At 37.5% G+C, this 13,538-nt stretch overlaps 1 protein-coding gene across 8 annotated transcripts in view; it reads left to right on the top strand.

Moving 5' to 3' along the window:
• PTPRM (protein tyrosine phosphatase receptor type M) overlaps positions 1-13,538 on the top strand; it is a 984,934-nt gene that overhangs the window by 349,832 nt on the left and 621,564 nt on the right. For all 8 annotated transcript variants that reach the window (XM_072604258.1, XM_072604256.1, XM_072604255.1 and 5 more), the window contains one exon: positions 6,829-6,907. In XM_072604258.1, the coding sequence (XP_072460359.1) occupies positions 6,829-6,907 (79 nt within the window). The remainder of the gene's footprint in view (positions 1-6,828; positions 6,908-13,538) is intronic.

The following is a 13,538-nucleotide window of genomic DNA, read 5'->3' as shown; positions in this document are numbered from 1 at the left end:
ATCTCCCAGGAGAAATATTCCTTTCTCCTACAGTACCTGAGAAAGCCTTATTTTCTTTTTAATTTTTTCAAGCAATTGTGTAAACATGATTCAAAATAAGCAAAATTATCAACAAACTCTGCTCTTTATCAATCCTACCCAAGAGATTGTGGGCAGTCCTCAGTTTCTTCCATCCTCCTGCCTGTATACCCTAAGCAATCGCCTTTCATTTTGGGAAGAGAGAGAAAAAGGGTAAGATACTAGTTCCCACTTTCTGTACCTTTAAATTTGGAACTAATATACACTTATCTCCTGGCTGAAATGTGATTAGACAAGTTGCTGTCTGGATGCTATGTCCTAAAATCAGTATTTGTGATATGACTTCTGTGCCACTGCTAAATATGCAGACGTCCTCAATCAGTCTTTCACTCGTTTTCTTATTTGTAAAGGATATTGTGGGTCTTGGTTGTTTCCTATAATATCAGTTGTTTCTGATGGCATGTTTTTGTTCTTAGGATCTTGCTTTTTCAGAGAATATTCATCAGTGTACATATATTGAAATTATAGCATGTCTACATTTACCACGTGAAAAAATACAAGATATTATTTTTGGTTTTGAATTTATATTCCTTTCGGCCTTGACCAAAAGAAAAAGCAAAATTTCCCCAGTAGCTAAGCAGGTGACACTAAAATCTTTCATGATATTTTAAAATCTTGACTTTCTAAAACTTGTAGCATAATAAAATTATATTTTCCCATCTATAAGTAATAAGCTAAATAGTTTAGGGATCAGCATCTATGAATGGTCAATCAATGATTATTTATTTCAGCTACATAGTTGTACATAAGATACTCCCCAGTATTTCGCGTATTGTTTTCTCTTTTGTATGTGGATTTATTAATGGACAGTAGATACTGATGTTTTATTTGGATTTATAGTTCTACAGTTTCTAAGTAGCCAGCTTAGCAGACAGATAGAAAAGGATTGTCCTGTAGGTATTTGGACTGAGAAAGATGATTCTGTAGTATAGCACAGTATAGTATCGTATATAGTGTAGTATTTGAAAATATAGTATAGTATTTCAAAGTCAGAGTTCTTTCTGATGAGATTGTAGTTGAATCTATTTGAAACCATTTTGACTTAACCCTCAGACTGAAGTTCAGAGGCTTTAGCCTCTGTCTTTTTCTGTCCATTGGCTCCTTTCTCACTTACAGGAAATTGTAAAAGGGAACTAATTAACAAAGCTCCAAGGTACTATTAAAAAAAACCCAACTAAATTAGGTTGGACAGTATTATCTACAAAACCCCAACAGAGCATTTCTTTATATAAGTGAAAACTCCTAGGAACCATAAAAGACACAAAGACTTTTAGTTGACTGAAGAGTCATTATTCATTTTCTGTAGGAATGCTCTCTTTATTTCGGAATTTTAAATTGTGCAGCATTTGTTCAAAGGTCTGGTACTGTGTAGTAATGGCACATTGTCATCAAAAGACTTTTGACAGAGAAACATATACAACAGCTAAGGATGGTAGGATTTATGGTTTTTCTCAATTTTCCAAAATGATACCCAATCCAATTCATCAAGTATTTATTAAACATTTACCATGTGCCAAGCATTGCTCTGAATCTACAAAAACAACAAGAAAAAAATCGCCCCAGGCCTTAAAGAGCTTTTATAACAGTTTATATATTATGATAGATGAGTATGCCCATGATTATCGGAGAAGAGATAGTAGCACTAGTAAAGAAGATCAGAAAGGGAAAGTCTTTTAAAAACTTCCTTTGAATGTTTGGAAGTAAATAAGTTAAATGGTCATTCAGTACTTGTGATGCATAGGCAATGTGTTTTGCTTTGACCCCACTCTCTCAGAATGGTCTGTTGCATTTTATTCCCATTTTGGAAGGGGCTTGGGGAGTCTTTCTTTTCTGTCATCAGATTTGAGTTACTACCAGTGGTGGTCCTCCCCCAACCCCTCATTTCAGGGGCTCAGTGTTTAGTATCCAGCTTCCATTTAACCACCTAAAACCAAATTAGTGTTTATAAAACCATGTTTACTTAAAAGATATGTGAAAAACAAACATGCAGTCATTTCTCAATTCCTCAGGGGGCTTAATTCTCTCCTTCCTCCCTCCTCCCAAGGAGATGAGACTCTCAATTTAGCTAAATTCTTTAGGTCCAAGGTCAAAGCCATTTGGGCTACTGTCCCACCAGGCCTGGATTTCTGGATACCTGAATACCCAGTTTGAGCAAACAGGTTAGATCCTATTCCTTATACTTAAAATGGAAAAGGATGAAAGAAAATGTCTAAACTCCAGATCCATTTCTGTGTGTTTATAACCCGAATGGGGGGCCTTGTGGCACAAAGGGTTAGGGTCTGTGTCCTTCCTACCAAATATTGTTAATAGTCCTTCATCCCCCTATGCAAATGCAGGAAAATCTTGATAGTGTTCAAGGCAGGCAGTTTTGAAGAAATGTAGATAGTTCCTGCCTTGTATCTTGGGAAGAGGGAAAGTTATCATATCAATCAATCAATCAAACAAACATGTATTAAGGCAGTTTGCTAAATGCTGAGGATACAAAAAGAAGGAAAAGGCAGTGCTTGACCACTACCTGCAACAACAAATGTCCATGTGTGCACCAATTCTGTCTCCTGGAAGTAGGGCCCCCCCTATAAACACATGTGTGTTTATAGATGTGTATACATATGTATGTATGTATTTGTGTGTGTATGTGTTCTCTCTCTCTTTTCTACCCCTAGTTTCAAGTTATTCAAAGCTAGAGCTTGCCAAGTTTAGAGAGATTTTAGTCTGAAAGTTCTAAACATGCTGGGTAGGGAAAGTCCTTTTATCATGTGACTTATTATAGTTCAACAGAGTCTGCTTTTCTGGATGTTGTAATGCATGAGGTAGAACATGGACTCACAATCATAGCTGCAGAAATAAGTAGGCATATGTTTGATTATATTTTTGTGGTCCCCACGTTTGTTTAGCCTTTGTGGTCAGGTTAACTGTCCAAACTGCAGTGGAAGGAATAGAACTGATTGGGCAGTTTCCAGTTTCCTGGTGTTCCTGAGGTCCTTTCTGTCTCCAGAGGACTTAAGGGAAAGTGTATATGGCCTTTTTCAGGTTTCCTGTCAAAGTGAGGTATGACCCATTCTACCCCATGCAGAAATCCAGATCCATTTTCAATCGCCTGCTTTCTTTATCAGGGGATAGGTATGACTTTGCTGGTGAAAGGCCATACTTTTGTGAATTTCTTGAGCCCTAACTAAGGTATTTTTTAATTATCAAGCTCTGATGATCAAAATATACCATTCATGTGGCAGTAGAGTGCTGGACCTGGAGTCCAGAAGACTAGCCTTCCTGAGTTCAAATCTAACCTCAGACACTTATTAGCTGTGTCACCACGGGCAAGTGAATAAACCCTGTTTGTCTTAGTTCCTCATCTGTAAAATGAGCTGGAGAAGGAAATGGCAAACTGCTCCAGTATCTCTGCCAAGAAAACCCCAAATGGGGTCATGAAGAGCTGAATAGAACTAGACAACAACAAAAAGTTCACGTGGCTATTCCTTACCTGTCCTACGTTATTACCTCTCTTCTGTTACTTTATTGAACAGCTATTAAAATATTGTGATAATGGTGTTTTCATGTTTTTCTTCTCTTCCCAACTAGATATTTTTTCATTCGATCAGTCAGTCAATCAGTAAACATTTAGTAAGTGGCTACCATATGCTGGGCCACGTGCTGGGCATACCAAAAGAAGCAAAGCACCTATCCTTTTTTGTAGTCCTAAGAATGCCACAAGGCCATCCTAGCAGACAGTACGTATGCTTTTAACAAGAACATACATGCATGCATTCATGTATACACACATGCATGTATACACACATGCATGTATATACACACATAACTGCATATGTATATATACAAAAATACTTGCATACATATGTGCACATATATAACCTTTTCTATGTGTGTATATATATATATATATATATATCCATATATACATGCACACACACACTTTTAAAGTGTGGTAGCTGGAAATATTATTGTACCTTTAATATAATTAGGTAAGTTTGGAAGAAAAGAAAGTTTGTTTTTTGAACCTGATAAGTTTGACATGTTACGGGAAAACTAAGAAAGGATATCCAGCAGACAGTTGGTAAGGCATTAGAGTCTCAGAGAGATTAAAACAGGTTATGTAATTTGAGAATCAACTTTCACAGAGATAATACTTGAATGCACAGGAACAGATAAGGTCACTAAGAGAAAAAGGAAAGATGACTCAGGGGAAAGGTCTGGGGAACATTCATTCTAAAGGAGACGGGAAGTTGGTGATCACACAGCAAAGGAAAATGTGGAGAGGTCCAGTAGTTAGGAAGAATGTGAAAGTTAGAGGCCAGATTAAAAGGAGCTGACAAGTGAGTATATGCTAAGAAAGTAAAGGCAGGGGATTATTTGTATAATTGTAGAGTTTGTCTGTGAAAGGTAGGAGAGATTTGGGATGGTCACTTAAGGGCATGGCAGGGTCAAATGAAGTTTTCTTATTTAATTTTTAAAGGGTATGTTTTTAGGAACTGGGAAAGGAAAAAGTAAAGACTGAAAATGAATGAGAGTGGATTCATTCTTTAGAATGAGTATTCCCCAGCACTCTCTCCTGTGTCATTTTCTCTTCTTTTTCAACATTTTTTTTTCTCCTGTTGGAGATCATCATATCTGCTCCCAAGGGTTCGGTGGGATGAGTCCTGGATGTGATCAAGAGCTCTAGTAGAAGAGTTAGTCTTAACAAGAAAAGGATGACCTCATCCTTAGAGAACAGAGTAAAAGAAGAGATGATGGATGAAGATATTAGAACAGCACTGAGTAATATCTGCACAGATGGGGCGCTCCAGACAGATGGCCTTGGTTTTCTCAATAAAGCAAAATCAAGGACGTCAGTGGAGAGTGAAAGCGTAAGGGTAACCTGAGGCACTTAAATAAAGAGAAGAAGAGTTGGATCAGCTGCTGAGAGGAGTGGGATGATCAATGAAGGAAAAATAAAATGATTTCCACAAAGCAGCAAGAGTGTAATTTTTGGTGGATCCTCTGGACACAATGGTGTGACTTCCTCTTGCTTTCTTTAGTGACTCGGGAGTATGCTCAGAAAAGGCAGATTATGAGTATACATGTGTGTGGGGAAGGTAAGGGGAGGTGCATTATACATATTGAGCATTGCCAAGTCATAAATGGTGGAATCAGAAGGAATCAAAGGTAGAGGATAACATATAGTTTCATCAGGGTCAAGATGGTGAAGGGGGAAGATTGAGCCCTGAGTCTAGGTGTTTCCATGAAGATAAAGAATAAATTTAGAAGTGAAGGAGAGTGAAAGATTGAGTGACAGTATATTAGTATTAGCAAGGGACTTTTCATCTTTTAGAATCATGGCCGTAGCACAGTTATGGGTGATAGTGATGTCCAAGATAGGACCATTCCCATGCATGGCTGTGGTAGAGTGAAAAGGAATGGAGGCAAATGGAAATTTGGGAAGATATAGGATGAAGGAATGCCAGGAAATCTTTCTGTCATTACTGAGGAGTAATAAGAATAATATTTAGGAAGTTTCCATCTTAATCTGTTTTCCTTTTGTTGTCATTTAAGTAGTGTCCAACTCTGTTTGATTTTCCTTGGGACCATTTGTTCTTGGCAGAGTTACTGGAGTGATTTACCATTTCCTTTTCCAGCTTGTTTTACAAATGATGAAACTGAGGCAAACAGGGTAAAGTGACTTGCCCACAGTCACACAGTAAGTATCTAAGATCAGATTTGTCAGATTTCAATTTCAAGAAGATGAGTCTTCCCAATTCTAAGCCCAGTTCCATGTCTACTATACCACCTAGCTGCCCATTTGAGTAACACTTTATAAATAAAAACATATCACTCATATTATCTCTTTTGCTACTCACAGTGATACTAATCTAGTTCTACTTTTGCCAGTTAGTAGTAGCTGACACACATATCACTTCATGTTTTTCAAAATACTTCGCATGCCATATCTCGTTTTATGCTCACAAAAATCTTATGGGATAGTTCTTATGCTGTTTTCATTTTACAGTTTTAAAAAATGGGAGACATCTATAACTTACATTGAATTGCTTACTGTCTCAAGGTTGGGGGGGATAGAATTTGAAACTCAAAACTTTAAAGAATGTTTTAAAATGTTCTAACCTGTAATTGGGGGAAAAATAAAATATTCTATAAAAATAAAAAAATTAAAATACGAGATGTTAAATAATTTGCCCAGAGTTGCTTACACAACTAATAAGTCTATTCCCTTTCACTGACAAACTCCAAAGAATCATTTGTACTCACTGTCTGTATTTCCTTAACATGCACTCACTTGTCTGCCCCTCTTAATATGACCTCTGATTTTACACTCTTCCTACCTAACTAATTTCTCTATAGTTTTCTTTTTTGGATGATCAGCTACTTCTTTCCCCCTCTAAAATGAGTATTTTCCAGGGCTCCTTCCTGTGACATCTCTTTTTTAATGATATTTTTCTGTTTTGATTTTATCTGTTCCCATGGGTTCAAATATTATCTGTGTGTTGGTGATTTTCAAATTATGTAACCTGCTTTAATCTCTACTAGGTTAGGAGCAAGATCCACACCTAGAACTTTCTTTATCCACTCTACAAAACTGCTTCTCTAACTGAAGTAGCTTGCCAAGAGTGATACAGTTACTAAACAGAAGTCCCCACACTTGAACTTACATACTATGATTCTGTGTCTAAAGATTTTTTTAACGATGCATATAGATTGTTAAATTTACATCACTAGTAATGGAAATCTTTCTTCATTTTTCAGGTAATTTTTGAAGTGGTAACTTCAGGACATTATGGCTACCTAGCTATTGACGAAGTGAAGGTGTTAGGACATCCATGTAGTAAGTTGCTTTGAATTTTCTTAAAAACTTGTCTTTGTTTTGCTGTATGGATATTTTTAGAACATGTCGAAACACAGATTTAGTGTTGAAACAACTGAGCCTGAATGTCCCCTTTGAAGAAATCATGGGAGCTACCTGCTAGGTTGATGTGAGCAGGTGGTAGGCTTTGCTTTATGGTCTCCAGCAGAAAAGTTCACTGCAGAATTGTATAAATTGCTAAAGCAGTATTTATAAACCTTGAGAGCCCAAGAAATCAACCAGTTCACTATTTAGTGGACATAGTAATAGCTTCTACCTTCTCATGAAGGACCTACTAATTCATCAAAAGGATATGTGAAGTAATATTTTCAAAAATCTATGGTGCTTGAGAAAAGTCTGCATTTATAAGCAATACTCTCCTCATCCAAGTCATCTAATCTTTTAGGAGAAATTATTTTCTGAAGATCAGATATTCCCTTAATGATAGTTATTCATGAAGCTTTTGTTACCATGGGGAAAATAAAATTAAAAAAAAAGCAAAACTCCTAAAAGTTCTTCGTTTCTTTCCATAAACTTAATTACCACCTCTATAAATGGGCTAGAGGCTTGTTTATTTGGTAGGTAATAAAGAGTAAGAGAGCTTTTCTAGAATTTTTACTAGGTAATTCAGAACTTCTAGCTGTGCACCAATTTCTGAAATGAGAAAAGGGAGAAAATTTGACAAGGTGAAAATCTAACATTAAAACTGTACTCCTGGTGTCTTGCAGTTTAGTCTGGAGGATTATAAGTGTTGTATCATCAGTCCATTTGGCTTACGGGTAAAGGGAATCAACTGATATACTTTATGAGAGTTAACTTTAAACAGTTATACAATACAAAGGTCCTCATCAAAGATCCTTCATGTGAATCAGACAAGACAATGGGATTTACTAGGAAATTCAAGGAGCATCCAAGATGTGGTATGGACATCAATCATTTAGTGAGATTCAGGAATGGGGAACATCTTCCTACATGTAACCCCACCTGCACACAAATGGGTCCTCACACCCATCTCTTTAAAGGATAATTAGATTTGAAAAGTAATGGTTAATGGCATAATATCAACTTGGCTGGTCTCCAGTAGACGATTTGTGCTTCACGATGTCCTATTTTACAGTTTTATCACCAGCTTTGATAAAGACAAAGGTAGCATGCTTATCAAATTTGCAGATGATGGAAAACTAAGAGAGATAGTTAGCACTTAAGATGATAGAGTTAAGATCTAAAACTATCTTGACAGACTGAATCTAATGAGTTTTTCCTCCTCCTTAGTCAACATCCATGATTTCAATTTTTTCAGGGGTTCCTAGTGAGTAAATGTCCTCCACTGACGCAAATCAGTACTTCCTCCACAATGTAGAGTCTTAGAGAGTTGGGGCAGCTTGGGTACTGAAAGGTTAATTGATTTACCCAGGCTCACAAAGCCAATGTGTGTCAGAGGTAAATGTTTTCTTAACTCTGAGGCTGGCTATCTGCTCACTATACTACCATTGACCATATTTAAGTTAATATGGATAAATGTAAAGTCTCATGCTGGAGCTTGAACAATTAACTTTATGAGTACAGGATGACAAAAGGCTTGGTTAGATGGAAATTTACCTAAAACTAATTGGAGCGTTTTAATGGACTCTAGGAGAGTGTGAGTTAAGTACAAAATGGCAGACAGAAAACCTCATGTGATTTTGGGCTCCTTAAGAAAGCCATAGATTGCAGGAATGTGATGACAATGGTACCTACATGATCTGCCTGGTCAGCTGGCATGTGTGTTCAGTTCTGGGCTTCACAGTTTAAGAAGGACAATGATAATCTGAAAAACATACAGGGGAGGGCAAGCAGATCAGTAAAAGGCCTTGAATTCATATCACATGGAAGTTGAGGTGAAGAAAGTAGGATTCTACTGCCTGGAGAAGAGCTTTCTTCAAATATAAAGGACTGCCATATGGAAGAGATTGAATTTAGATTTTTGTTTTTGTTTCTGTTGTGCTTTTTGGAGGTAGTTGAGGGATAACCCCCTGTAGAATCAGGAGCAGTGGGTAGAAGATATGAAGAGTCAAATTCAGATTTGTCACCAAGATGATGTCCTCAAGGTTAGAGTTGCCAGACTGTGTAAGACCTTCCTTTGTCAGTGATAGGTTCTTTATTCTTGAAGGTCTTTAATAACCTTTAGGTCATCTTAGTGAATGACCATTTATCATGTGTTTTTTAGTAGAAATTAATTTCAGGAATGGATTAGACTAAATGTCTGCTCTGGTTCCTTTTTGCTTTGAAATTCTGTGATTCTTTGACAAAAAGCCAAACACGGAGTTAGGTTTGAAGCTCAAAGGTCCTCCGGGCTAGTTCAGTACTAGAAGAATGCATTTGTTGCAAGGGTTGGTGAGTACCTGTGAGGAAGTCTTATTCCATATGCAGTGACCTCAGAGAACACAACATTAACCTATCTACTAAATTCCCTGTGGTTTGGGTCCTGTGGAACAATGTCCTGTACCTGCTGGGATCACACTCAGAGATTTAGACCTGGCAGGGGCCTCAGAGGTCATTTAGTTTCACTCCTCTTCTCCCTTTTACAAATAAAGAAACTAAGGCCTGCAGGGTTTAAGTGATTTGCCTAGTCTTGCAGGCAAACTGACAGAGCTGGGATTTGGACCTAGGCCCTTTGAGTCCAAATCTACTGACTCATGTGATGTCTTCAGAAGTGATTATGCGTGTGTGTGTGTGCGTGTGCGTGTGCATGTGCATGCGTGTGCGATTCTGGAGATGTGTGAACAAGGCTAGTCTCCATACTCTGCTAAAACGAATCCTGTGTCAGATTTATTCTTTCCTAGATATTTTGTATTGGCAGATTCAGAATGGTTTTAGTCATATGCCAATATGTAATATTGATTCATATATTGCCATGTAATTCTTGCAATATAATATTGTAATATAATTCGTTTATTATCTTATTAATATTACATTATTATGGTATGTTAATTTTAAAGTAATATGACATGTTTCATTGTTGTTAAAGCACAATATCCCTTTCAGTGTGCTTTCATCTAATTATTTCATTTTATTCTTTTGTTGTAAGTGGGGAAATTATTATTCTTGTTTTTCGTATGAGAAAATATACATATGTGATATAAAGATTCAGTCATTTTGCCCACTTCATAAAAGTGGCATACTCAGTCCTATAACCAAGGTCTCTTACCTAGTCCCACATTTTTTCTACTGCTGTGCCACATTACCTTTATTTAAAATCCTATAATAGTTTATTCACATATAAAATAAGGTCCTGTGATAAGGATGTTACTTGCCAGGGGTTCTATTCTGTTTAAATAAACTTCATTAAATCCTGGCAGAGAACATGTGAAATAGTTCCTTATCCTATTAGTAGGGTGTGATAGGGAGGGAATTCTTGTTCACGTAAAGACTAGACTAGGTGAACTCTGAGGTGCCTTCCAACTCTAAGAATCTTTGAAAATGAATATAATTTTTGAAGTGGAACATATTAGCCATCATATATCAACAAAACTAGGGGTTTGTATGACTGAACTTTAAAAGGATTTTTTTGGGGGAGAGGTTGAAGGCAGAAAAGAACAATGCCATATTTAATTGAAACAGCAGGGTAATTTAGGAAAGGAGAATGTAATTACCTGAGTTGAAATTTAGCCAGAATACTAGAATGAACACCTTTCTCTCCTCGGTCTTGAAAAAAGTATCATGGGACTTTATAATTAGCATAAGTGGTCCAGGCCTTTATTTCACATCTCATTTAAAATACATCAACTCTTGTTCTTTAGCCCCTTCCCAAAGCACGGGATTTAGGGCATGGAGTTCAGTGCAGTCAGTGAAGAAAGAGTGCTAATTTCTACCCCATCACGGAATTCCCAGGAGGTCTCTCCTGCTGAAAAGACCTGATGCTCTATAGTTCATGAGCTCAGAGCCCAGCTAGTATGGCTGCAGGAGACAGAGCTATGTATATGTTATCTCCTTTGGAAAATGACAGTGCTAGTACTTAATTGACTGTGAGAGCTACAGAATTGCCAAGCTGACTCTGTAACATGATGATGTATGACTCAAAAGCAAATGTTTTCTCTCTAGGTTTTTTATGTTGCTGAGAAGGGGCATTCTCAGGCTCTCTTTTCCTGAATGAAATGTTTATAGGCAAAGCATGGATATACAGATTTTAAGGATGGCAATAGTACAAAGCCTTGCAAATTAAAAGTTTTATGGATGATATTTAAAGGATTTTTCTCTTAAAATACCTTAATATGATAAGATTATTTTTGAAAATTTAATGCTTATCAAATTTAAATCTTAAAGGGGCATAAATATATCATCTTTGCAAATGGAAACTATCACCTGTTCTTTCAAAGCTGATTCAAAATTACAGAGCCTCATTTAGCTCATTGTAAAGGCTCTTGCTAGGGTACATATAGGTTTATGAGCAGGCATTATGCCATTAAAAATGTCGCTTTTCTATTACTAGCATAGAGTGCCTCATAAAGCTGGTTTTAATGTTCATGGCAGCACGATGCACAAAGTGTTTGCAACGTGGAGGTGTCTGTGCAGAATCAGCAACTCTGTTGTTTCAGATTGACTTACTTCTAACTAACACGGACAGTCCTCATGGTTTTGACTTAGACTTGTGTCACATTTTGAATTTGTTTTTGTAATTCAAGCAGAGGAATCTGGAGAAATGTTTTGTTTCCTTAACAATTTTGTTTCCTTGTTTGTTTTCTCAAGAGCTTTCTACTTGTAGAGAGGTAGATTGGTAGAATATCAAACTCAGAATTATGAAACCTGGATTCACATCGTGGCTCTATTTTACAGCCTGTCACTGTTGGTAATTCATTGAGCTTGTTATCTCTGAGTAAGAGGGAGGATCATACTTGCACTGTCTCTCACAGAGCTGATTTTGTAAATTGAGGGTGCTGTATTTGTTGTTGAGCTATGTCGATGGTATTTTTGTTAATTTGTTGTTTTGGCAAAGGTAGTGGAGTAGTTTGCCATTTCGGTCTCCATTGTGTCCCCAGTTTACAGATGAGAAACAAATAGGGGTTTAGTGACTTGCCCAGGATCACACAATCAGCAATTATCTGAGGCTGAATTTGAACTAGGATCTTAATGATTCCTGGTCCAGTACTCTACCCATTGTACCACCTAGCTCCTCTGTACAGAGTACTGTATACTTGTGAGCTCATTAAGAACTTTAATCTCTAGTAGACTCTATACTGGCAGGCATAGAAGGGGAAGGCACACGATGCCAAAAATAGTGGTACAGAAAAAAAAGAATATAACTTAGCTTAACCGTGTCCCAACCAGGTGATTTCCCAGTGGTCATTCTCCAGTATGTCTGCCTTACTCACAAACCCTGGCCCGCTCTACTGCCTTTTCCTACACTTTCATTTCTGTCCAGCTCAATCTTTCTCCTTCCCTTTCCCAAATCTCCATTTTTGTTGACTTTCTTTTTTGAAACTCTTCTATTGTGAGCTTTTAGAGCCTTCAGTATTATCTCAGTGAATTACATAATATCCTCAAATGTTTTTCCCCTCAAGTGCCCCTTCCTTATTCTCAAATTAACTCCAACTTGAATTTGCCAGATAACCTATTGTAATCCTCTTGCTTTTTCCTACTTGCAGTACCAAGAGGCTACGTCAGCATACTCCATGTTCCTATTCTCTCCTTCTTGAGTGCTGTCACTAAGCAACTTCCCCCTTCTGTGAAGTTTACACCTGAGAAATCTACCACTGTGTCTCCACCCATGCCACTGTTTTGTTTTTTTCCCAGGATATTCAGCTTTCTTTCACCAAACATTTGTGTGGGGTAGTTCAAGACCTGAGGGTGAGAAGAGGAGCTGCATAGTAAAGACAGGAATTTGATACAAAGGATATGGAAGTAGAGGCAATTCCTGGGCTGTACCAGGACAGTTTTATTCCTTGCTTTTCCTCTGTTCTTTTACTGTTGTAGGAGGTCCACAGACCTCCACAGAATCTGGGAGAAGGAAGGAAAAAAACCACAGCAAAACAAAACCTGCAAAGCCTGTAATCCAGACACTCTTCATGGTTTGTTGAAAGGGCAACCTATAATAAGGATCTTGTGGAGGTAGAGATCTGCAGTCGTGAATTAACAAAAGTTATGATTCATTTCTTTTCCCAAGGTAAGTTAGTTATCTTGGAGGATATAATGCAGTTCAGACTTAGCCACAGCATGATTTGAAGACAAAGTAAATGCTAGTGGCTTCTGTTTAATTGACTGACTATTCTGTGTTGCAAAAGAGCTTGGTACCTGAAGTCAAAGACTCTTACGGAAAGAAATTCTGGGAACTGACAAATTTCTCCCCTAATGAAGTAGGGAAAAAAACACAAATAAACAAAAACAAACACAGCTGAGACTGTTCCACTAGCCAGATATTGGGTTGCAGAATGGCCTGCTTGTCTCACTTAGAGAGCTAAAGCTTAAGCTTCTGGGTTCTAAGATAAGAGCTCATCTCTTTTCCCCTTAAACTGAAGAAGTAGCTTCTCAACTGAGGACTCCAGCCAAAGCCAGAGCCTGGAAGCCTAGGGGAGCTCCATAATCATGTTCCCAAGGGAGCATTGTACAACAGTGATTACAAAACCATTGCAGCAGCATC

Source organism: Notamacropus eugenii, chromosome 4 (assembly GCF_028372415.1).
Source record: "Notamacropus eugenii isolate mMacEug1 chromosome 4, mMacEug1.pri_v2, whole genome shotgun sequence".
NCBI classification, from domain to species: domain Eukaryota; kingdom Metazoa; phylum Chordata; class Mammalia; order Diprotodontia; family Macropodidae; genus Notamacropus; species Notamacropus eugenii.
This window is presented reverse-complemented; position numbering and strand designations above follow the sequence as displayed.